Below are 26,161 nucleotides of genomic sequence, written 5' to 3'. Positions count from 1 at the left end.
ACTTACAACAACATTGTCAAAAATGAGGTCTCCACTTGGCACAGTCTTGTATCTTCCCACTATCTCTGTTAACAGTGCATTGTCCTTCTTCCAGTTTATTACTGGTGTTGGAATTCCATCTGCCACACAGGCCAGAACAGCACGGGAATCCTCCGTGACCGTGTAATGTGCCTCCGTATTGTGAATCTTAGGCGGAGCTGTAAAAAGAATATGTATGCATTACAATAAACCTTTTAAATTCCTTCTGTAAAAACATACAATACTGGATTGAAGAAATCTGGATCTTCTGTATTGTTTCTTGTGTCTACCAATGACTATCTATTAAGTATGCCACATGTGTGAAATACATGCAATAAAGAAGAAACCGACTTCAGGGAATGTAATACTCATCCTGAGTTTGAGAAACTGGCTGATACTACAAACCAATAAAATTCACACATCAAATAGCACCATTTTCCTGAACCTCTCCCTTACATCCCAGCTCCTCACCCTCCATAGGTCCATACTGTTACAGTACACCTTGTTTCCATACAGCCCCACTCACTCTGCACAACAAGTTCCACGGTGGAACTGCTGGACCCTGCCACATTTGCAGCTATGCATGTGTAATGGCCTGTGTCTCCAGGCTGCACAAACACAATCTGCAGTGCCCCAGTGCTAAGGATTCTTCTTCTCATGGATTCCGTTACTTGCTGGCCATCTTTATGCCAACTGATCTCTGGCCCAGGGTTGCCTTCAGCCTCGCACTGTAGAGTGACAGATTGATCAACAGGAACAACATACTCCTTTGGCTGGGAGTTGATGACAGGAGGGACTGAAAAAGGATTATGAAAATTTAGAAAAGATTGAGATGATTTAATAAACATGGAATTCTCAGTGAAAACAAGCCTAAAAGCATACACTGATTCTAAAGTAGACAACTAAAAGGGAATAAGCCTCCTGGGCTCTACTTCATGTTACATCACATAGGAAAGTATTAGGACCTATTGTGTTGCTTATATTTAGGTTTTGCAAACAGAAAACATGCATGAATTTCTTGTCTATAAATCACTACAAGAGCCTAGAATTTTATTTACCTTGAACTTTCAGTTTGATTTTTCCCAAAGCAGTGCCAGCTGGATTTTGAGCAACACACGTATAAGTGCCAGCATCTTCAACAGTTGATTCTGTAATCTGTAAGCTGCCATTGGGAAAAACCATATAGCTGTTTCCTGAAACAAATGGAAGCAAAGTATGGTTTTTTGTTTTTTATTTTTAAAAAGAATGAATTTGGACATTCACAAAACAGAGAGAAAGTTTCTGAATTCCAGCAAATCGGGTTGAATTACAGACTGTAAGAGGATACCTGTTGTCATTATATTGATACCCTCCTTTTGCCATGTTATTATGGGTTGAGGTGTTCCCACTGCTTCACATGGTAACAGAATGGGATTGTTCACAATGACATCCAGCATCCCTGGCTGAATTTGGATGATGGGTGGTTCTGTAGAACAAAATGAAAGGCAAAACTGGCAAACTTTCAAGGCTAGAAAATAACTGAAAGCCTGAGAAGGCTGAATTAACAACAGCTAGCTGGATTCTGTCATCCTTATAAAGAGCTCAGTGGAAGTGCTCTTCTACTGACAGTCCAATCTGTGCTCATCTTTACTCTGTGGCACAGCCATGTATTATGCAGGCAAAGTTTTCTGACAGAATGCATTTTCTTTTCACATCTTACCCTGAACATGAAGAGTGGCATGCCTATGAGCAGAGCCAGCCGTGTTCCAGGCCACACAGGTGTACCGACCTGCATGTGCTAACTGAACAGCAGGAATTTCAACAGCACCTACAGAAGAGAGAGAGTGCATTACAGCACACAGCAGTACCCCGCATCCACTCTTCCTAAGTGGTCTATATTTTTATTCTAAATAAAGAATTTCCTTTTTTTAAGGAGCTGTTTGTATCTAGTTAATTACTTCTAGATGTGCATAATCAGTCCCTTTCGCTAGTTTTCTGTATCTGGACTCCAGCCATGCGCAGTACCTGAAGGGAGAATTCTGTAGCCATCTCCTCTGGGAAGCAACTTTACACCATTTTTGGTCCAATGAACCGAGGGAACAGGAACCCCTGAAGCAGTGCAGGAAATAACTACTGGAGATAGTTTTGTTACCAAGAGATCTGTGGCTTCATCTGCTATGGATGGGGGCACTAAAAACAAAGATCAGTGTTGTTAGTCCATTTTCATTTGTTATGAATTCTAGAAAGAAACTTTCTTAGGAATACCAAAGACTTCAAAGATACAAAGATATCATAAAATAAACAAAAGTCTCATCCTAGGATTGGTATATGCCAAAGAAATTCTAGGTGCCATACACCTGTAACAGTGATATCCCCTCTACCTTGAACAGTGAGTTCAACTGCTCTTTGATCTTCTCCTGCATCATTTGACACAGAGCACTCATAGACAGCAGTGTCATCCACAGTGGGAGAAATGATTACTAAGGAACCTGAAGACAGAAGTCTGAACAAAGAAAAGAGAAGAAAGTAAAAGCCAGTGAAATACTTCCTTTTCTTCTCAAGTAATCAGACAACAAATTTTGTTGGCTATATAAAATTACATTTATGTATGGGAAGTTTTTAAAGTGCCAAGTTAATCCTCATAAATTTTAAATGCACAGTGAAAAGAAAACATCCCTCACCTGTAAGTATTCTGGTTCTGGTCAAGACTAAGCAGATGCCTATTCTTCTTCCAGCTAACTGCTGGCCTAGGAATTCCAGTGGCTTCGCAGGGCAACGTGGTCTGCACATTTACAGTAACTGTAATATTAGTACGTCCAGAAGCAATAGTTGGAGGGACTAAGGACAAACAAAGCCTAATTATTCAGAATAATTGCACACATGCACACATACCTATATACAGAGCTGCGCTGCCTGAACACATTTATTTAATTATTATAAATAATTTGGTGGTAATGAACCTACTAAACATGAAGCATGGATGTGTTCAGTCTTCCTATTTCCATGTGCACACAACAGGTAACAAGGAAAAAATATTTTCTTTTCATAAATGTTTGAGTTATATTCCTAAGGCTGTAAATTCCCATTAAAACAAAACAAAACAGAGTAACTGAAAAAGGGCAAAACTGCCAAGTGTATCAGTCTGAACAAGAAAAATGATACAAACGTACTTTAGACTTGTGAAAACATGTGTAATTATCTAAAACCAAAACTTTTACCAAGGACTTGCAGATCAATTTGTTTGCGCTCGGTGCCGGCTGCATTAGTTGCCATACACATGTATCTTCCTGTGTCAGTAACACGTGCTGAGTGGATTTGTAGAGATCCATCCTCTAATATGGAATATCTGAAACAAAGCCACATGGTTCTTCCTCCACTACCCAATCAACAGAATCATTAGTTATAATGACAAGATAGAAGACACAGAAGACACATAGGCTGCACAACAATAGTCTCAACACAAGGTGTCTAACTTGGGCACATACAGTTTTCTACTGTCTCCCAGCACACCCATTTTTTACAGAAGTTATAAAATCAAACTGACACAGTGCTTCTATATACACGATGACAGATTTGCAGATGCCCAGAAAACTTTTTTTATGGACATTCATTTAATCTCAGAAAAAAGAAAAAAGAAAAAAAAATTGTATGTAATTGTATATTTCATTTTTTTTCTTTGAAATATTATTGAATTCTTAAGCATTTCTTCAGTTCTAGAAAATGCCTAGTTACTTTCACCCCAAACAGTCCAAAGACAGAAACCATTTACTATAATAAATGTTGATGTTAGACCATTAATTTTTACCCATATCAGAAATTAGAGAGGACACTCAAGGAGCTTTTGATCTGCATGACATTGCTTAGCTTCATCATAAAAACTTCAAATATAAAAAAAACATGTTTTTTTTGTCTTTTTAAATTTTTTTTTATTTTTTAAATAAAGGGGTGAAATCCTCAGTACGGCTACTTTTATGTAGAACAGCTTCTCTGAACCACAATTTCTACCATCGCAATTTTTCATATTTGGGTCTATTTGAAATGAAACTATTAACAGCAATTCTGAGCTGTGAAACCAAAACTCATTTACAAGTCCTGGATGTCTAATTAAGCTTTCTGTACCTGGTGTATTCTTAAAAAATTGGGAAGAATACTTATTTTGACTACGAGACAATACCTTGTATTGTTTCCATTAAAAACAGCCCCATCTTTCCTCCATGTAATTCTGGGGGTTGGTACTCCTTCTGCACTACACTCCAGAACAGCAGACGCGTTTAAATGGACAACAGTAGTCTGAGGGCTACTTTGAATTGTTGGAGCCACTGTTAAGGGAAAATCCCAGATATGGTATCAGAAAAAGAACTTTTGGGTTGCACTAATTGAAACTGGACACACGTAAACAGATGCAGTAATGGGAATGATTGTAACGACAGCAATAAGTTTCTGACCATTGTGTCTAGTACAAGGCATTTGCTGTGATTCAGTACGGAATAAAAAACAAAGTCTGTCCTAAAAGCACTTTAAACATCATTTTAGATAGTTACTGCAAGGATTATCATATAGCTAAATTGCAGAAAAGCTTATGACATTTAATTCAACAAAATAAGACTGAAATTATAACCACGTTGTAATTAAATTAAGAAGAAACGAGAATTTTAAATGGATAGTGAATGACAGCCTTGGAGGGACTCAGCGTAATGCATATTGACTGAGTTATTAACAGAACAGGTACATGGAAAAAGTTTCTTATCTTTAGTATAAGAACAGAATTGTTTCTCATCAGTCTACAGAGTCTACAGTTGAGAAAATGAATAGGTTTACAATGAAATTCAAGAAATACCAACAGGCTAATTTCAATAGAGGTCAGACATTGGGATGCACAGGGCCCTCCAAACCCTGTGTTCCTACCATTGCCTGCCTGTAGCTTCACAGAAGCCGCAGTTTTCAAGTAACTTGAAAAACTGTTGATGAAACCAGCAAGCCCCCCAGGATACCAGTGAAATGCTTTGTCTAAATTTGTCAAGGAACACTTCTCAGTCTTGGATCTGCATTTTCAGTCTGGACATATCCTGCCTCTGAACCAGAATCACAGAATCACAAAATTGCAGGGCTTGGAAGGGACCTCAAGAGATCATTGAGCCCAATGCTCCTGCTAAAGCAGGATGAAGACAGGATGTGTAGCAGGAACATAGCTAGCAAGAGAAGGAGCTTGATGGTCCCCAGCTGGTCCCCCAGTGAGGGAGACAGCTGTGGATTGGGATGGTGATACACATAAGGTAACACACCTGGTTCCATAGTTCAGTGGCCAGTGCTTGGTTAGAAAAGACTTCTAATGCTTTCTTCCCATTTGAGCCCCAGCAAAAATATCATGCAAAGAGCAGAACACACAAGAATGGATCCATGACTTTACCATGTACTGCCAGCATGAACTCCCTGGTCATTTTTCCTGCAACATTACTTGCCACACATGTATAGTTTGCTGTATCTGTGAGGTCAGCATTATTGATTTGCATGTATCGTCCGTTGGATAGGATTCGAATTCGAGGAGTTCCCTAAAGAGAGAGAGAGAGAGAGTTGGATGGATTTAATTTTACCATTGTTCTTTTTCTAAAGATTGAGCATTTTTTTGGTGCAGAGTAAGAACGGCTATGAAAGAAGACTGAGGTTAATTCAGGGGACTGAATTAACTGCTAGCTTAATTTGGTTCATAGCCATGAAGATAATAGGATAAACCAAATTCTAAGACGTTATCGTTGCTTAGTGGTTACAACTTGAAAACCCTACTGGGAATTGTGCCTCAATAAGATGTCTTTTAGGGTTACTATGCTAACGGGGTTGGAGGGTTTTTATGGAAAAGGGGCAATGAACAGCACATGATTCTTATTTTTTTCCTCAAAATCTATGCACAGTACAAGCAGAAAAAATACCACTTTCTCTACAATGTTCTTCAAATTTTACAGCCTTGATCAGACAGGACATAGCATAAAGTTTGCCTTCTAAGTTTACTAGACAGCATTTCTGGATTGGAGAGCATGACTCTCTTGAGCGCTATAACGACTCTAGAGCAGCTGCTCAGCAGTCATTTGAAGTCAAAGCTTTTTTTATCATAACTAGACTAGATTGGAACTGAATGAACAACTGACAGCAGTACCAAATATAAGTGCTCAAAAACCTGACTGGATAAAAAAGCAGTTTAAAAAAGAAAATGAAGAAAGAAACAAAGAACAAACGTGAACTTTGGATAACATTCAAAGCTGACATTCCCATCTGCTCTTTTGACTAGGAGACCTGTAAACAGAAACCACCACATACAAGTAAAATATCTCCAGTTCTGCACTGCTTTGCACTACCATCCAAGTGCTCTGGTCTCACACCAGGCACCAGCACAGATGTAGCATAACCAACAGTTGGCCTCTCACAGGTGAAATGATACAAATACAAATTCAGCAATTCTTTGAGTGTCTAGATAGATTAGGTCAACACACTCCTACCTGCTTATTTTGGTAACACTCGATGTATGTTTCCAAATCAATGAAGAGTGCAAGGACTATGACTACCAAAGCTATCCCAAGCTAGATCTTTCTAGAGTTCTGTTAGAGCAGGTGGTGGTGCTGCACAACTAGTTTATTGAACACAGCAAGATCTAGTGTTGACTTCAAACACAGTGGAAGACCAGAAAACAAAGAAACAAACTAACAAAAAGAAAGAAAGAAAAAAAAGCAGGAGGAAAGACACCCTTAATTACGAGGCTATTTCAAAAAGCAGCGTTAACTTAAATTGAAGCAACACTGCAGTCTGGAATCTTGACTTCCTCCAGTCACCTTTTGTCACTGTGAAACCTCAGTGTTTCCAAGGTGAGGGGAATCACATGCCATATAAGCATCCATAGTGCATCTGTCTTTTCATATCCAGGGAGAGTTCTTTCCCAGATGTTTACAAATAGTAGGTTATTACACTTCTTTGAGGATGAGAAAACAGTCAGGCATTTAGGAGGACACTAAGGCTGTCCTGATATCTGGAGTACATATAAGTACATACAAGCTCAGCTGAAGGATGGAATGGATGGTAGTGAACAAAATAAAACTACATCTGCTACGTAAAGTACAACTGATAAATTAGGAGGCCTACATGTGAACAAAATTTATAACAGCATTATTTTCTAGATTACTGTCAGAGGAGAGCTCACTGTACAAATAGAATGTCCTTACACTGTTATAAAACAAAAGGTGGGAAATTAGTCAAACTGCATAACCAAGATGCCTCAGTCCTCAAGAATAGACACAAATCTCTGAAGCAAAAGATCTAATATTACATAAGTCAAATCTCAGGTGTTCAGCTGGGTATCTAGGTGCATAATAGTGTTGCTCCACTGCTTTATTTCTGGTAAGTATTTCTAAAAGTGGCTTCTTTTCATGTTTAAATGAGTGAAGATGTAGAATTAAAAATAAAAATTCAAGTTGTGCTTAAAACACTAGCTTTTCAAGAAAGACTGAGATAGAAGTATTCATGTATAACTTCCAGGCCTTGTTCCAACTTGCATTCATAAAAAAAAGTCTGTACCCAGCAATCAAGGAAAGATTACACTCTTACACTTCTTTCTGCCTAGTTTTTGTACGATATGCAAGGTAATATTATTCCCCAGCAGCATTTAGTAATATATGATTGCTCACCTTATTCTTGCCACTTCCACAAATATTTCATTCTTCTAAGTTTAACAGTGGAAGAGCCTGAGGAATGGGCTCTCACAGGTACTGCACAGAAGCAGGCCTTTTAATGAAGACAACTGATGGACTACAACTATGGGAGACATATGAGTTATGTTTTATGAATTAAGAAGAATTTGTTTTCTCTTTATTAATAAATTAAGATCAATAGAGGGAAAATTATTAAATTGAATTAATAACTGAATTTAAATTGATCTGTTGGAAAGAATCTGGTTTCTAAGTGATCCTAAGGAAGGTGATAAATAAAAAAAAAAAAACAAAAAAAAACACCACAATTCTACTAAAGCTGTCCTAATCTTGCTAGTTTTCTTTCAGCCACCAGGGACTCTATCCCTTATATGACACTACTTGGAACTATGAGTGAAAGAGATGCATTCGATACAAAAGTGTGTTGGTTAGTAACACATTTTGTTTTTTTTTGTTTTTCTTTTTTTTTTTTCCCCAACATAAAGAATTGTAATTCCTTCCTAAATGTGACTACAGTGTGAGTATGCATAATATACCCAAAGGAAACATATAATGTAGTCTTTTCTCAGCTACCTTTCCTGGGAAGCCATTCAGGAAGTATACCAAAGGCTTCTAGGATTGTTCAGAGGATCCAGGAGGAGCAAGGCATCCCCCTAAAGGAAAAAAGAACAAGTAACAGCGGGATGGCCACTTCACATGCTTGCTAGCTTCGGGTACTCATTGAGGACTAACTGTATTTCTACTGGGGCAACTCAGCTTGAATTTGAGGCACTGTAACTTGACTGCACTGGAGGGGCAAGCGAAAAGAGTAAGAAAAGTCAAGTACTGTGTGTAAAAAATAAAAGGTCCAACAGACTAACACAAATAATGTAATTGCTAATACCTCTACAAGTTCTCCATTCTTAAACCACGAGATTGTCGGAGGTGGTACAGCATCTGACTTGCATTCCAGTATAACTTGTCTGTTCTGCAACACAGTGAGGTCCTGCAGACCACTGGTACCAGCAATATTAGGAGGAACTGTTAGAAAAATTAAGAAAAATAAACACCACAGTTATGAACTACCATTAAAACCATACTTTAAAAAAAGCATTTTACTTCTCAATATTTAAGACAAAGCTACAGTGCCATAATTTAGTACTACTTTACAATATCTGTGTTAAATACACCACGTTTGTTTAACTGGTTAAACTGTTTTTCAAGTCACATACTGGAAACTACTGCGACAGAAATTAAATTAAAATCAATTCTCAGCAAGGGCACTAGCGTCAAAGCCAGACAGAGCAGAGACCACAGAAGTTCAATAAACTCTTCATCATGTAATATGGCAGTTACAACCCTCAAGAAGAAACCTGAAGCTACTGTAGAACTGCAGAAATTCTGTTTATACTGCCTTTACTGACATTACATTTAATGTATTCTAAATATATATACATGTACTTTTCTAATTAAAAACTAAGATCTTAGGTATCAGTATACTTGATACTTTTTTGTATCAAGTACAATAAATTCAGTTCAGCTGAACAAAGATGCAGAATACAAATATCTATAACCTATTCACAGCAGAAGGCGTGAATTGTATCAGATGGAACTTTCCCCGTTTAATGCATGTCAAAGGAGTTAACCTTATTGAGAAATGTTAATTATCATAAAGCATAATATCATTTTCTCAAAACACATATTTCTTCTTTAATAATAAGAAACCTGTTAAATGTGATACATACCTTTGTACTTTACAGCTTAATTTAGGAAAGAAATATTCCTCAAACTTACCATGCACTCTTACTAAATATTCCTTATCATCATCCCCTGCTGGGCTAAATGCCAAACACGTGTATCTTCCTGCATCCTCCACCTGGAAACATATGGACAACTTCAGTAAAAGTTGCAGCATATGGGAACAGTTCAGAAAAGCAGTAAAATATATAAACACTGACAGCAACAGTTAAAAGTGAAGACAACAGATAAGGAAAGCCTGAGAAGAAATGAAAAAAGTTCTTACAATCACAAAACTCTCTGGGTTTGGTTTGGGAGGGACATTAAAGGCCATTCAGTTCCAAACTGCTGCTGTGGGCTGAAGCCTTTCTTCTCTAGTTCTGGGAAACTTACATCTCTTACCACCATGGTATTATGCAGGTGTAGCTTAGGAGTGGAAAGACTATAATCTCTGAAGATAATACACTTCCAGCAAATACATCTTCTCTTCATGATACTTTCTGCAACAGGCAATCCTGAACATGGAAGTTGCTATAGGTATCCATCTATGCAAGAGTAAATTCTGGGTAGTAGGGAAGCCTTTTTATGCACACATTCATAGTCCGAATGTTATAACATAATGCCTTGTCTTTATAATGAGAAACTTGCAGGAAAGAGAAGAAGTGTTTACTTGACAAACAAAACCAGCAGCAGACTGTTTGTCCATCTTCCTGAGCCACATCCCCCTTGTGTTTGGTTGACATCCAGTCTGGCTGACTATAGTAGCTCTGTACATGTTATTTTTCCATGGACTCTTTTACTGTCTGAATTAATCTGAAAGCTTTTGTATTGTCTTTAGTTATTTTTAACTTTCACACAGATGACATCAATGGCAGTTTTTTTCTCTTCAATCTATGGCCTATGCATGTGAGAAGCAAATGGATATCAGGCAAATCTGAGGTAGTAGAAAGAGGAGAAACACTGAGTAGGAACTATAAAATAACAAGAGAAAAGCAAGTAACAGTAACAAGGGACAAATAGACAGGAAATTAACATAAATAGGCTATAGATGCAGATTATAATATATATGTAATTAGATTTCTACGGATATCTAAAATATAATTATATAACAGATAATATATTACGTAATCTTATAACAGATTATAGATAAATCCACAAATGAACGCAAAAAAGGCACAAGTCCTTAGCCTTGATTGTTCAGCTTTCTATGAAGAAGCATGAACAAATAAAGAAGCTTTAGAACTCTAAGATGAACTTGAATAATGCTCAGAAGATGCAGAAATGCTAGGTCACTCTTAATCCATAGCACTACAACTTTTTCTGAATAAAAAAAATCAAGGCAAGGCTTGAAAAGCACATCCTCCAACTGCACATGCAGGAGGAGAACTTTAACAGGGTTTTAGGATCTGTCAGGTTGGTCCTAACAGCAGGCAATTCTCTATGCTTCTCCAGAATTTCCAGTTTGAGACTTTGAAACAGTTGTTTCACCTGAGCGCTGGTTATTCGAAGCCCTTCTCTTATGACGTGAATATTATCATTCTGCAGAAGCGGGCGCCCATCCTTCATCCATGAGATTTTGGGGATTGGAATGCCAGTAGAGATGCAAAGAAGTTCAAGGGGGTTGTTGACAATCACAGAGAGCTCTTCTGGTTGACCTGAACCACTGATTTGAGGTGGTTCTACGGAAAGAAAAACACTCCCATTGTGTATTGACTCAAACAGCCTACAAAACCTAACCCACAGACTTGTAGTTGGTTTATAGAATTAGTCTGCAGTAGTACTATTTCTGGCTGTACAACTGGGTTGAAATTACTCTAATAATCTCAGGTAAAAAACTTTATTACATAGTATCAGTGAAGATTTTTATTAGCCCCTTAGCTGTTACACATTCAGTTACACCTTTAGCTGCGCTATCAACCTCTGAAGCAGAATTTCTACCAGCCAAAGTGTGTTTCAGTATTCCTGAAATCTTAGGTAAAAATACATATTATTTTACATGCACATCTTTAGTTATCTTCCATTTCCTGAGTTGACTTATTTCACACAAAAAATGTTTCTTGAAAATACTTTTTTATCTCTAGAGATTTTTAAATTGTTCCCCACATCTAGTACCCACAATTAGTTCAACCGACTGGTAAACACTTACCCAACACTTTTAGGGAAAAGTGCTTGCTGACATCTCCTGCTTTATTAGATGCTACACAAGTGTATTTGCCTACGTCACCAATCTCTGCTTTTACAAAATGAAGAACCATTCCTTGGTTACTTAAAGTCTGGTGAGCTCCAAGGCTTAACGGATGTCCATTTTTAAACCAAGACATAGCAGGGGCAGGTGTGCCATCAGTAAAACACTTCAGTGAAGCTGAGCTGCCTTTTGCTACAGTCACTTCCTCTGTTCCTCTTGCATTATCCAGGCTTGGTGGTACTGTAGAGAAACAAAGATCTGATTTACACAGAGTACACAAAGAACAGTGCACACACAGAAGTTAATTCTGAATATAAAATAACCAGCATGCAGCTACCTTTCTGCATCTCCTCATACCCCATAAGTTTATGTGAAGTAACTGAGTTAAAATTCACTTCAAGATTATACATAATCAGCCATTCTTAAAAAAAAAAAAAAAAAAAAAAAAAAAAAAAAAGGATGGCAATTCAAATAAGGACTCTTCCAGGGTTAAAACAATTTCAATTAAAAACATACATATACATTAAAAAGTAAATGCTTTTCTATTTAAGTCGCATGCACTTTCATGGATGCCTACAGCTTTGTGTTAGTGTGAAAGAAAACTGAAGACTAGGTTTAATAAATGAATTGAAGAATAGATCCTTTACATCGAGCATTTCAGAGAAACTCACCAAAAATCTGAAGGTTATAATGCTTGTTGTCCACTCCAGCTCTGCTAGATGCTACACAAGTGTACACACCAGCATCAGATATTTGCACTCGGACAAGTCTAAGGAGAAAATCAATTTAATTCAGCTGTAAATGGGATACAGTATTACACTGTTATTACAGCATGGCTTGAGTCAAATTTCACTCTTGCTTCCAACAGTGCTAGCAGGACTGTGCTGATACAGCAAAAGATCCAGGCAGCTCAGTTAAAATAAATGAAAACCAACCTGAGAATTTGCCCAGCTGACAGTAATCTGATCCGGGAGGAGACAGACAGAGGAAGGCCATTCTTTAGCCAGTTTATCTGTGGAGAGGGAGTTCCAGTGGCAGTACATCCAATATTTATGGAGGTGTCCAAGAGGGCAGTGAGTTCTTCTGGTTCACTTCTACTGTTGGTTATTGTTGGAGGAACTATAGTTTGTAAGTGTTGAAAAGGAGGGTGTGTTAAGACTGGCTTTTAAAATCATTCCACATACGTATTCTGGCCATGCTTGAAAGCCTAGGAAATGCTGCACTTAATATCCCATAGGCATTCCAATCAGAAGAGGCTTTCTTATCTTTTTAAACAATAAAACCTCTAACAATAATAATAAGCATTAATAAATAGTAATTTACGTAATTCAAACCAGATGCATAGTAGAATGATAATAGCACTCCCTTTTATTTGTTTGTTCAGGCTATAGCAAAGGAGAGCTTTGGTCACAGAACCTGAAGCTCAAGAGGAAAGAAAGAAATTTTAGAAGGGAGCGAGAGGTCAAGCATTAGAGGGAATCCCCATATCTTAAGAGCCAGATGCAAATTTACAGTTTGCTGCTTAAGATGTTTACTTCTATAAACCTTTAACACAGTGAAAGCTAGAATTGTGCAGGAAGAAAGATAACTTATTAACTTAAGAATGTATTGAATGATAGTTCTCAAACACAGAAAGCTTTAAAGTGACTGGTTAAATAGTCTGGAAGATAATTCTAACATAATGCCAGTTTTGGCTGTTTCTTTGCTTGGTTTTGTGGTGTGAAAGCCTTTTGGTCTTGGGAGCAAGAAGGGACTCACTATACAAAGGCTTAGGCACATGAAGCTCCATGTTCTGGCTATATTAGGTCCCACCATACACCATGACAGTTGTAAAGATAGAAGACAAGCTAATTATCACTTGAGCCTCAGCCAATGTCCACACAGCCCAAGGGTAAGAAATAACTGTGTTGTCGTCTGTATATCTTTTTGTGTACGAAGAATTTCACCCCAACCTATATTTCTTTAAAACTCTAAATAAGCAATTTCTCAGGATAGAGGAGAGCTTAAGCAATTAGTTTCCTGCCATATTACTCATGTTTTACTAATGTACTTTGACAAGAATTATATATAATACACACAATGCAGTATAATATATAATAATGCAGATTAACTAAAAAACAAAAAAGCAGTAGGAGGATAAATCAGTCCTGAGTGTGTCTCTACAAGAAAAAATCACTGCAAGCAGAATTCCTCTATTATGAAATAGACCAAAGGAACTAATTTTGTTTGTCTCAAAACATATTTAACTTTAATTTCAATCATTTCATCATTTACAGAATATCCTGTGTAATATACTGTGCTATCTACAGTACATGAAATTGGAAACATACGCATGTAGTATTACAGTAAAGACAGGCATTCATTTCTTGGCCCTTTCTTGCGAGTGCTTACAAAGATAATGGACCAAATTTCAGTTTCGTATCTGTGAAAACTCACCATATACACTCAAGCTGAAAATTTGGTCCTCTTCTCCTGCAGGATTAGTAGCCACGCAAGTGTATTTTCCTGTATCAGAAGTGAGAGCTCTAAAGATTTCTAATGTGCTGCCATCTGGAGCTACTCTACAAGGAAGGCAATACAACACTGTGAGTTTGTTTATGTATTACTGTGACTTGGCAAATAAGCAGTCAAATTCATACATTTAAATCAAATCCCTTGATCTTCTTGGGAATTTCACTAGAAAACCACTATTTTCTGCAAATTATTATTATTAGAGATAGGTAAGAAGTTTATCTTAGATACATCCTATTCAACCATCCAAAATATAATTCCAAATGGGCTTTTGAAGAAACTGTAATGAAAAGATCAAGGTCTTTCCCCTCTAAAGGAACTAAATGAAACTTACAGATCTTTACAAAATTTTATTAATCTGATGAACTTGTGGGAACTTACTAAATGAGAAAGATACAGCTATCGTATATTTCTTAGTACCAAAAGAATAAAAAAAAAAGTAGTAACAAAGTATACTAGAATGACAAACTAAACAGGGAGATGATGTTCTTAATATGGCTAGCTCATGACTCAAGCTCTCTTTATGCTCTCTTTTTAGAATGTAAAATGAGTAATAAATGAGTAATAAATCAGTAAAAAAAAACTAAAACTCTTTCACACTTCCTTTACAGTCTTCAAGTTTTAAATTATACAAGAAGAGAATTCAGTGCCTACTGATTTTTTTACTTGCCTTATTCTTTGTAAGTTGTCACTGGCAACTGTTTTTCCATCTTTAAGCCATTGTACAACAGGTGCTGGCACTCCAGTGGCATTACATACCAGCTGGATGCCTTCTCCCAAGAGGACACCGACCTCACTAGATATTTCAGAGCCAACAATACTAGGAGGAACTAGGAATGGAAGGGAAGGGTCATCAGCAAGAGATGTAATCTAAGCTACAAAAAGTTGTGCTGCTTGGGAGTACTAGAATTTATTGTTTTTCCAACACTAAGTACAATATTTTCTAGAGAACATTTTGCAAAGATAAATTTAAAGCCACTTTCATAATTTCTGAAAGTCACTGATTTACAATATTACAAAAACCAAGTATAATTGTCATTATATTTAATATTTAGCTACCTGCTCAAACAATGATGGCTAACGTGCAATAATGTAGGGACAAAATCCCAGTTCACTAAATATCACAATGCCTCTAGCAATTAAATGCCTGTTTAACTCTTGAGCATATGCTTAGTACACAGTGAAATGCTCTACTGCGTGAGGATCACTTCATTGCCCTTAACAGCCACATACTTACTCCATCCTAAGCAACAATCATTTTAGTCAGTTCTCCTACAGAACAAGAAAAGCAGTCATGTTATCCATCAAGTCAAGACTAGTCCCACTAATAAGTTTTGAGCATTTAAAGCAACTTAAGTTAAATTTGATCAAACAAGCAACTTAATATTCAATTCCTAAACTGGGGATAAATGGGCAAGCAAGCCAGGACACACAAAAACCAACATCCCCAGATAATGACTGCATCACTGAATTAGTTCTATTTGGCCTGCTGATGGTGAGCAGTCATATTTGGACCTACTGGCAAACTCAGCTCGTGGTTCCTGCTTCTCTTCCTCAATCAGTGATTTCTAGCAAAGGAAGGGATCATGGCAGAAACCTGCAGACACTGTACAAGAAGTGTCTTACTGAACACTGGGAATCTAGTCAAATGAATGGTAAGAAAGCAAGGGTGGTTGCAGTGTAAGAGTGAAGCGAAGGGAGTTAAGAAATAAAGAATTTAGGATTTATAACAATTTAGGGTTTCTTATTTGATTGGGAAAATAATCTTTTAAATAAGAAAATTCTGTCAATATTTCTTTCCTATCGCCTACTAGCGATGGAGGAAAAAAGGCAACAGGTATTACTGCTTCTGAAACGTGTGTTCCACACTTCATCAACCAGCATAGCTTCAGCACTCAGCAAATGGAAGGATTTGATCAGCAGCAAACACATACACCTTTCCCAACAGTTTTCAAGTTCTTCTACTATAAGAGGTAAAGAATATTCTTTTTCATGCAAGTTTCTGACTAAAAATATGGTCTTCTAACAATTTTTCCCACTGCTTGCAAACAATAGAAATACAGATACAGACTTTCCAATTCTCATTTACAGGGTCATACTCATAAATTACTAGATAATTCTCACTGCACTCATATGTCTTACCTTGAATGGAAAGCACAAAACTTTTCTGAGCTTTTCCTTCTACATTTGAGGCAATACATGTGTAGGTCCCACTGTCTAGAAGCTGAGAGCGAGCAATCTGAAGCTTGTTTCCACCAGATAAAATATGAACTTCAAGAGAATTGGAGATCTCTGAAAATATACAAACAAGTAGTCATTCTAAAAAGGCCACAGAGAGTAAATACTTCGAGAATTTTTTTTCATCACAATTTCAGAACAAAGAAAAAAAATTCCAATCAGTTAACATAAGACTCTGTCTAGAGACAGATAAAGAAGAAATAAAAAAATAGACTGCAAATGGCATAGCAGCACCCCAAAGGTGAGGGAGGGGGGCAAAAGAGCAGAAAAGAGCACGACTGAATGTTACCTAGTGGTTTTCCATTCTTAAGCCAGACCAGTGTTGGTGGAGGAATTCCAGTAGCATCACACACGAAGGCAACAGGATTACTGACTGTTTCACTGATCAACTCTTCTTCAGGGCCTTCTATGTTTGGTGGCACTATAAATTGAGTGGAGGCAGTAAGAGTAGTTTGCTTAGGAAATGTTTTGTAAGCTGATTTTGAATTTTGTACTCTACAATATCTATGACATTATAATACATAAATACAGCAGATAACGTGGAGTGTGCTCACCGTAAACGTTAAGATGGAAATTTTTATCATCTCGCCCTGCAATATTTATAGCTTTGCACACATATTGGCCAGTGTCAGAAACCTAAAATAAAAATAATTAAAAAAAAAAACACCTTACTATGTAGATCTTATTTTCATGCTATAGTATAGAGATATTAACAGCTTTTGCCAACTCAAAATTCTTTTCAAAGAATGAAAGGCCTCCAACAAATATATCTCCTACATTCAATTAGTAGGATACACCCATAAAGAACAAAATAATCACCTGACAGTAGTGGCAGATGCAGCATTCCACAAGCCTACCTACCTCAGCACCCTTGATTTGCAGTGTTTGCCCATCTGCTAAGATCTCCATATTTGCAGACTCTGAAATTATACGCCTGTTCTTGTACCAGGTGATGACCGGTGGTGGGATAGCACTGGCTTCACACTCTAACATCACTGGGGTGCCAACTTTCACGTTGAACATTGTCACTGAGGTTCCACTATGGTCTTTGATGCTTGGGGGGACTGTAGAAGAAGAACAGAGTTATTTCTGCCTTAGTTCTGTGAAGGCAAAAAAAAATTACCTAAAAAACCCCCAAATACTGCACTTTATCTTAGGAAAACAATTAAAACAAAAGAAAAACAAACAAACCAAGGACAGTTAGGAAGCTCTTTTTCCAACTTTCCCCAGCTTGGTTTCTTGCAATACAAGTATATTCACCACCATCTGACAGTTTGGCCTGGGGAATCTGCAAAGTCCGAGCACCTGAAGTAAAAGCAGAAGTCCTGAGATTTATTCTGTGGGTATGGTATCAGTTTCAAGTGTTTTCTTAGAATTGTGTCCCCAATAGATCGAGCACAGGTATTACACTAACCTTGGATTTAAAAACACACCACATTGCCATTGCTTTTTTTTCGTAAATCCATTAAAAAAGTCAAAGAATAAAATTTTAGGACAGATTTCACTGATGCATTTATATTTGATGCTCCTTTTAGTACTCCTTTTATATCTGTTTATTTTGTGGCTGCTAAACCCTCTTTGCTAACTTAACTATGCTCCTTTTCCCTACTTCTGTCACTATCCCAGCTTTATTCCCTAGTCTTCACTGCCTCCAACCAAGAAGCTATTGTCAGTGCCTACATTACTAAATTGCACAGTGTCTCTACTGCCATTAAGCAGATTTCACACCTGCACTTCAGTTTATGCTGTAATGCAGACCCCCAACCACATAACAGCTGCAGGACAGGACCGAGCACCCAACAAGTCATCTGCATGAGATATCCTGGGCAGAAGATACCCAGCAGGAGCAAAAATGACACAGATACCATGAAATCTCACTGAGTGAGCAGCGTTGAATGGGTAAGGAGATCTCAGAATGCAAGGATTTCTTCTTGAAAGTTCAGTTAACCCCATTTCCCAGAGAAGTCAATAAGAGAGTTGTTAAGCCTTCGTCAGCTAGGCCAGCAGAATTCATCCTAGCCTGCATCACTACTTCTGATTGTTTCTTTGGAAGGTGAGTCAGTGACTCAACTTCAATCAATATTATCTCAGAGGATTTGTGTTATGACAGTTGCCTGCTAGTCTTTTTCAGTGCTTTCAGTCTGAGCTAGCTTTCTTTACAAGTGTGCCCATCTAACAGCCAAGACATCAGTAAATGCTTTATAAACACAGCAGGTCAAGTGTCTTGTCTACTCACTGGAGCAATATTAAAAATATACTGGCTGTATAAATGGCTGTCACCCATATCAACACAAAACAGACTGAAATTGAGTCTAAAGGCTATAGAAATAGTTGAAATTCCTCACCAGGCACAATAAACGTGTTAGTATTCAAGCTGATAGGTTTTCCATTCTTGAGCCAGCTGAGATCAGGAGGCGGAAAGCCAGTGACCTCACAAGTCAGAGATATGAAATTATTCACCACAACAGTCAAATTCTCAGGATTAGCACCAACAACACTTGGAGGAACTGCAGAGAGAAATGCATTACTAGCATTTATCACTGGATCAGCAAACTATTCTCTAATTTCTTCAATTACTAATATGAAGCTGAATTGCTGAGCTTTGACAAAGGGCCATATTGCAAAAAATCTTTCACACCCCACGAATGGATCCTCTACTTTTTGGATGAATCTGGAAACCATTTCATCTGTAATCCTTATCTGCTTGGGATTCACAAAGGCTAAGTGACCAGTAAGAGATCCTACAATTTCTCATTGAAATATTATCAATTTTGAAAGACTTCTCTCACAAGACATTTGCTACATAGGGCAGGACAGATTGAATTTTATTTTGCCAAGATATACAGAAGGACTAAATACCATTTCTTGTTGAGACTGTACTATTACTCTTCTTTCTGAAATACTCTAATTTCACATTATAATAGAGATCCAAAAATGCTTCCTTCTGATATAGTCCAGAGTTCTTTTGCTAACAAGAAAAACCTGTTGTGTAATAGTGAGCTAAACAGTTCAAAATTCTTGCACATACACATTGTTCAAATGGGTGCATTTTTAAGCTTCCAAGTCCCAATACTTTTAAAGACAAGAACACTTTGACATCTGACCTTTCTACAAGAACTATCTAAAAATAAATAATTGTAAATCTCTTCCTTTTAATAAGTCCCAGGTTTTAGTTTCCATGTTTTTGCAGTATGCATAATATAAAACACTTAAGAGGAAAGCAAAAGCATGTTCTGGGCTCTATTGGGTGGAAAAATCATTCCAAAGAACAGATGGAATCCTCTTCTTCAAAGACAGAAATTTTAATGTATTTTGGATCATATTTACCAGAGATATTCCAGATGCTCTCTGGCACTTGAATGAAACAAAGCAGTCATTAAGCCAAGTTTATTGCTCCTCTGTGACACAACAGAAACAAGACGAGTCGATGTAAATGGGAGAATTCAGTCCACATTTTTCAACTTGGAGTAACAGAGGGCTATTTCTCTGATCATCAGTATAAAAAGTTTAACTGGAATAAATGCTGAATTTTGATCTGATGACATTTGATAGATATTTATTTACTTGTACAGCTACTTTCCCACAGATGTGATTATTGGCAGTGTGATTAAATACACAGGGCCAAATGCAAACTAACTTTTAATTAACTTTGCTTAAACTATGTAAGTGGTATTTTGCTAATTCTGCAAGCTTCTGCCACATGTGCAGAGCACTGAAAAATGTGTCCCAGGTAATCAGCATACATAGACGTATTTGTATGTGCACAAACAATAGGCTCAATTCACAGGAAAAGCTATCTATTATCATGTATTAGAGACAGATTTTACAACTAGATGCTTATTTTCAGTGTTTTGGAAGATTTTATTTTAGTTTTATTTATTTAGCCTTTGAGAAAATAAACAAATTTATCAACTCATTAAGGAACATTCTTAATATTTCGTTTAATCTTATGAAAGTAGTAATATTTGAAATATACAGAAGTGCTTCACCGTGGGTGGTCCTTTCCTGACAGCATTAATCTGATTTTTCAAATGAAACTCCATTCAAAGATTAATAGTCCTAAGTAAGTAATATTCCTGAGCTGGCATCTGAAGCATCATACAAATATTTATTTTAAAATAACACCATTAGGCTATGACTATTATAAACAAATAAAAACAAGTTTAAATTCAAATACAAATGTCAAGAAAATAAAATATTTTAATTTAAAAGCAAAGCTCAAACATCAGGAAATTTAGGTAGACTCTAATAAAAGCAAAGAGCCTCTCAGAAATGACTTAAGGGCAAATTCTTTCCGTGACAACCCTATTTTTTGGCTAAACATATCACTGTGTAGAAAAAAGCATTGTACATTTGTTTCATTTCCTTCATATGAAATACAGAAGAAAATAAATATATGATAACCTAAATAATCAAATTCCTTGGATTATGGGACTACATTCAAATGTGATAGAGAAGACAGCACTTATCTTCTGTCTAATATGAAATCAGGAGATGAACTAGCTAGCAAGGATGTGAAAAATTATCCAAGGATAACATGTAGAAGACTCTAGGGGTTAGACTAGACAATCTTCAATCCAGATCATTCCATGACTTTATGTCTCCACAGTACTATGAAAATAGATAAAAACTTAACTGCCAGTATTTCTTGGTAGGTTTTAAAATGTAACTGTACTGATGATTTTGTGGGAGTAGTGCTTATGCAATTTTCAGTTCAGAATGGAAAGTTAAAAGCGGTGTGAAGAATTAGGGTTAACCTGGATAGTCTTTTTTTTTTTTTTTTTTTTTTTTTTTACGAATATGGAAAATGTTTACATTTCTAGACTGTATTTGTTTTAGATTTGTGACACCAAATGCTATAATCTATCTTAATCATGCCTAAAAGGAACATCAACAACAACAAAAGAACAGATGGGAACTTTAGAAAGGGAAACAAAATGCAAGCTTTTACAATAGCCATATCTTTGTGTAATACTTCTAATCGTAATTTTCTCTCTCTTTTTTTTTTTTATAAACAAATCAAAACAGGCTGTAATCCAACCTGGTTATAATTCATGATTATAAGGCTGAGCAACCTACACAGGGTACACGCACTACAACATATATGGAATACATGAAAAGAGCTGAAGATGCCATGGTACACATCAAAATTGTATTTGATTTCTAGTACAAGAGAATTTCCAGTATGCTCAATAAGTTGACTTGTTCTCTGCTAAAATTCACACATTAAAACTGAAATAACATTTAAAAAAAAAAAATCAACAAAACAATCAGCAAATTACAGATTATACTGTATAGTATTCCTATACTGTATAGAATACTTACCATGAACATTCAGGTTAAAATACTTCTTGGCCCTTCCAGCTATGTTTTCCACAACACAGACATACCTGCCAGTATCTGTTATTTGGGAATTCAAAATCTAAGAAAAAGAAACAAGATTGCTCTTGAGAAAATACGTATAAGACAACTTCTGTGAATACATCAAATTGTGTTGTGGGGACTCTCCAGAGACCCCCTCGAGGCATTTGGGGCTTACAAGATTTATTTAATCTGTTTTTTTGTTTGTTTGTTTGTTTTTTGTTTTTTTTTTTAATTTTCTCCTAACGCCCTTGTAGTGTTTGGAAGTCTATCTGAGAACTGATCCAACTCCCACTGATACTACTGCTTTCAGGATCTCTTCTCTAAGTCTGTGCATCTCAAACCTCCAAAAAAGTCAGTGTGTTATCTTTCACATTAAGTACACTGAAAATTAATAACAAAACTACGATCCAAGAGATGTTTGAAATTAAAATGTATATTCTATATTGGTTTTATTTTTTCTTGTATATTATAGCCCTACATCATGCAATGAAAACAGAAAATTTTGCTCTTTTTTTTTTGTCCTTATCAGTGATTTTTATTTGTAATCCTAAAATCACTTAGAGATACCTGCAATCTTCTTCCATTGGACAAAAAGCTATGTTTGTCATCTTGTGCTAGAAGGTGGCCATCCTTCTGCCAGGTGATGCTTGGAGATGGAGTGCCGCTCGAGACACAGTCCATCACTGCGATCTTGTTTCCAAGTACATTCACTTCTTCAGGCAGATCACCATCTGCTCCACTGATGGATGGTGGTACTACAAAAGAGCAACACACTGTAAGAATGCTGTGATTCAGCATATCCCTGTGGAATTCTAAGATATCAGAATGTTTGCAGAAGCAAATAGTAAAACTGTCAGTGAATACACTGAAAGATATTAAAATCCCAAGAATAGTTCAATGAATGAACCAAGGGGACTGCAGGAGAAGTATGTTTATTCACAGCAGACATAAAGAAGAGGGGAAAACTTATCTTCCAACCAGACAGTCAAGTTCTTTGACCCCAGAATAAAGGAGGATTTACAAGGAGAATCCTCCTAACAGTAACTCAGTACTCTCAGTGACTGCTATAGAAATAAAGGTACAGAAACAAGCATTTCTTAAGGCAAAAACCTCAATTATATCAACAGACAGTGCAAGCAACTTAAAAAAGCTTTCTGTACAATATTTCTAAATAGAGCAAACTAGATCATACAGAATAGATTCTGCAGACATTCAGTTTATCTGAAATCATCAATTCCCTTATGACTGAGAATTCTGATGGAGAGTTTTGCAGATATTTTAGAAAATCATGATGAAAATCAGGGAAGATAAAAGTCTAGTATAAATCACATTTTTTAACTGGAAACTGGGTAGGGAACAAAAGAAACCAAGATAAAAACAGGACTTTGATATACTCTTTACAGTCAAGTGTGATAGTACTATCACAATAACCCAGAAACATACAAAAATAGCAACATTACCACCATTTTCACGTCACTCTATTTCTACAAAATTAATATCTTACATAAATACATCAAAATAAGAAAAGCAGGAAAGCTCACAGAGTACGCGGACATCGTAGTGAATGGAATCCTCTCCAGCTTCATTTACCGCCACACACATGTATCTCCCTGCATCTTCAGCCTGTGCCCGTGGAATCTGTAACACGCGACCTCCTGGATGGAAAACGCATTCAAGATTTACATTTAAAATCATGCAGTTTCATCATTTCTATAAGATGTTACACTAGCAACCTGAGCAAGCAAATTTATGAATGGTCAGCATTTGTCCTGAATTACAAGTAGTTAAAGGATTTTTATTTCCAGGCTACTTTCTGTATTGACAGATACTTGGAATTCATGAATGTTCATACTGAATTAGAAAAGGGTGATTGATTCCATGGGAAAAGAATGATGTTCCTCAGTAATAAGCAGTTAGACTTTATACCCACTGCAGCACTTCTTTACACACCCCATTCAAAACCATCCTTTGCATAGAAAGGCCTCCCTTTTTGTGCTCTCAGGCATTGTAAGTAACTCTCTCCCTTTTCCACCTGAGGTTAAGAGTTGAAGGTCTTTCTGCTACTGTAATATTTTTATGCCTCTGTCCCTAGTTGAGAGGCTTTTCTACTTAAAATGTAATTAAAGAAATCAGGAACACATCAGAGAGAAAATACCTTTTTATTTTGTTTCAACACAATGCTCATATTCACACTATTTTAGGGGCTACACTTTAAAAGCGTAAAGATAACAGTTTGCTCAAGTCTGAGCACTGGAAAGAAGATTCTCCAATCAATAAAGTCTGAAAGAACATTAACACAACGTGCTGAAAGGGAAAAGTTATTTCCATGTAATTGCTAGTATTAACACCATTTCTTAAGGTCTTGGTGTGACATACTCTAATACTCACCTGGCAATATCAGTACTTTATCGCTAGAGCTCAGAGGATAGTCATCTTTATACCATGTAAGAACTGGAGGAGGAACAGCATCGGTCTCACAGTACAGTGAAAGGGGATTGTTGACAATCACATCTTTATTTTCTCCACCTCTTCCTGTATCTAACACATTACCAGCTTCCCATCCTCTAAAAGGCTTTTGGAAACTAGGAGGAACTGTGATCAAGGATGGAAAAAGTTAGAATTTTACAGCAGAAATTACTAGTTAGGAATTCAAGAGATGAAAAAACAGTTAGTTGTTAAATAACAGTAAAAAAATTAATTCTATTAGGTTAACCTCCCCTATTTAGATATCCCAGGAAATTTCTAGTTCTTTTCATCAGAATGAAAAATTGAGCGATCCACTGAACTTTTTCTGAAAGCTAATAAATAACAATGTAAAAGGATCTGATAACAAAACACAGAGGGTATTAATCAACATTAATTACTTAAATAGTAAACTATCTGGTTTCAATTTAGTTCTAATTTTGTCTAAATTTTGAGAAATGACTAATGATTGTCTTCTTGTATTTACATGCTGTGTAAGTACATGGGATGCTTATGTCTTAGGCCTGTAAGTACTCAATACAGGTAATAAAATATGACATCTTATTGTAAGCTAGTCTTTTTTTTTTTATGTAATTGAGAGGAAGGTCAGTTATGATGTCATTCACTAACTTCAGAGGAACTGTATATGTCACAACTCCCGAAAGAATCAAATCGCACATTTCTTATAGCTGAACAAAACGTACGTGTAACAAAAATCACACAGAACACAAGGATTTAATTAGACCAGGAAGGTCTAATTCACAGAATTATAAATAATTTTAACATCTTAGAACATAAAAGTCACAGACTACCAAAAAAAAAAAAAAAAAAAAAAAAAGGCATTTTATTAGCTAAACTCTATTTACCTTGTATATTTATATCAAATTCTACTTCATCCTCTCCAGCAATATTGGATGCCAGGCAAACGTACCGTCCTGTATCTGAAACCTGAGCCTCTGTAATCTGCAGAGTGTGGCCACTGGCTTGGATAATGACACGATCATCTGGTTTAAGAGGCTGTAATGTAATTTTACACATAAATTATGAGCATAGTAGTATGACATTACCTCTCTTGGTCAAATTCAGATTGTTTCAAAATCCTTCCTAAGGCATTATGCTGGCAGCAAGAACATCATTTTTGTTATTCCCTCTGCTTTGACAACACCAAAATCAGAACATCTTTCAATTCCTTAATGCTGCCGGCAAGGCCCACTTTCAATAAGTGCAAAGGAAGCAGCTGCTTAGGACATCACTTAGCGGATGGTCTCATGCCAGATGTTCTTGGGATGGCATCCCTGGCCACAGATAGTGCAGGGGAAGGAATGCTTTCCTCTGCCTGACAGCAGCAAACCGAGCTCTTCTCTCATCTGTCCCTCCTACATGATGATGGAAAACAGGTTTCTGCAAACTGTACATCCTGACCCAGCTTGTCCTACAATCATGTGACTACAAAGGCCTGCTGCCTAGTGAGGACATGGCACAAACATAAAACTCACACTGCAGCAGTGCAAAGATATGCACAGGATTAGTGGTCCTGTCCCTACAAGTTCCACCCCACATGACAGCAGGGATGACAGCAACACTGTCTGTATCTCTCAGTAATGAAAATGGAATGTGCTAGAGAGTCAGCTCACAATACATTGCCAGCCAAGGACAATTCAGTCCACGGATGTGAATAAAAGCCCTTTCCCAGGGTGGCCCTAGGAAGAAGCTGCTGGAGGATCCATTGCTTTGGCGGCATCAAGCTGCTTAAGGCCTCTATCCTTTTTGAGGCCTGTTCAGTTATCATTGGCAACAGAAATACCACACCCAGAAAGACTGAGAATTCCAGCAGATGATCAGACTAGGCAGAATACACAAGCAGCCTTTCCTGTGACACCAGGTTGTTTCTTCTGCACAGTCAGCAAATTTAGAGAGAGCTGTTCCCACTGCAGAGATGCAGCTGTCTGCCACACAAGGGCCTGCCAAAAGCCAAGGAAGAGCTGCTCTGTTCTCCTTC

The 26,161-nt window shown here is 37.0% G+C and overlaps 1 protein-coding gene across 11 annotated transcripts in view; it reads right to left on the bottom strand.

Annotated features, from left to right (window-relative positions):
* The window catches only part of HMCN1 (hemicentin 1), a 182,579-nt gene that overhangs the window by 28,500 nt on the left and 127,918 nt on the right, over positions 1-26,161 (bottom strand). For 10 of the 11 annotated variants that reach the window (XM_085232385.1, XM_085232392.1, XM_085232391.1 and 7 more), the window contains 30 exons: positions 25,029-25,179; positions 24,088-24,291; positions 23,241-23,354; positions 22,267-22,454; positions 21,661-21,757; positions 18,681-18,842; positions 17,527-17,640; positions 17,197-17,399; positions 16,890-16,971; positions 16,625-16,756; positions 16,240-16,389; positions 14,768-14,927; positions 14,023-14,147; positions 12,522-12,705; positions 12,258-12,355; positions 11,548-11,826; positions 10,890-11,080; positions 9,459-9,540; positions 8,569-8,705; positions 5,405-5,546; positions 4,172-4,316; positions 3,216-3,343; positions 2,679-2,835; positions 2,379-2,500; positions 2,023-2,187; positions 1,718-1,825; positions 1,346-1,483; positions 1,077-1,211; positions 545-814; positions 7-197 (listed from right to left, as the gene is read on the bottom strand). In XM_085232385.1, coding sequence (XP_085088511.1) covers positions 7-197; positions 545-814; positions 1,077-1,211; positions 1,346-1,483; positions 1,718-1,825; positions 2,023-2,187; positions 2,379-2,500; positions 2,679-2,835; positions 3,216-3,343; positions 4,172-4,316; positions 5,405-5,546; positions 8,569-8,705; positions 9,459-9,540; positions 10,890-11,080; positions 11,548-11,826; positions 12,258-12,355; positions 12,522-12,705; positions 14,023-14,147; positions 14,768-14,927; positions 16,240-16,389; positions 16,625-16,756; positions 16,890-16,971; positions 17,197-17,399; positions 17,527-17,640; positions 18,681-18,842; positions 21,661-21,757; positions 22,267-22,454; positions 23,241-23,354; positions 24,088-24,291; positions 25,029-25,179 — 4,554 coding nt within the window. The remainder of the gene's footprint in view (positions 1-6; positions 198-544; positions 815-1,076; positions 1,212-1,345; positions 1,484-1,717; positions 1,826-2,022; positions 2,188-2,378; positions 2,501-2,678; positions 2,836-3,215; positions 3,344-4,171; positions 4,317-5,404; positions 5,547-8,568; positions 8,706-9,458; positions 9,541-10,889; positions 11,081-11,547; positions 11,827-12,257; positions 12,356-12,521; positions 12,706-14,022; positions 14,148-14,767; positions 14,928-16,239; positions 16,390-16,624; positions 16,757-16,889; positions 16,972-17,196; positions 17,400-17,526; positions 17,641-18,680; positions 18,843-21,660; positions 21,758-22,266; positions 22,455-23,240; positions 23,355-24,087; positions 24,292-25,028; positions 25,180-26,161) is intronic. The other variant, XM_085232383.1, reaches the window with a different exon arrangement.

This window comes from Meleagris gallopavo, chromosome 10 (assembly GCF_905368555.1).
Source record: "Meleagris gallopavo chromosome 10, MGAL_WU_HG_1.1, whole genome shotgun sequence".
NCBI classification, from domain to species: Eukaryota; Metazoa; Chordata; class Aves; order Galliformes; family Phasianidae; genus Meleagris; species Meleagris gallopavo.
Note: the sequence above shows the minus strand (reverse complement) of the source record. Positions and strands in the feature narration are given on the sequence as shown.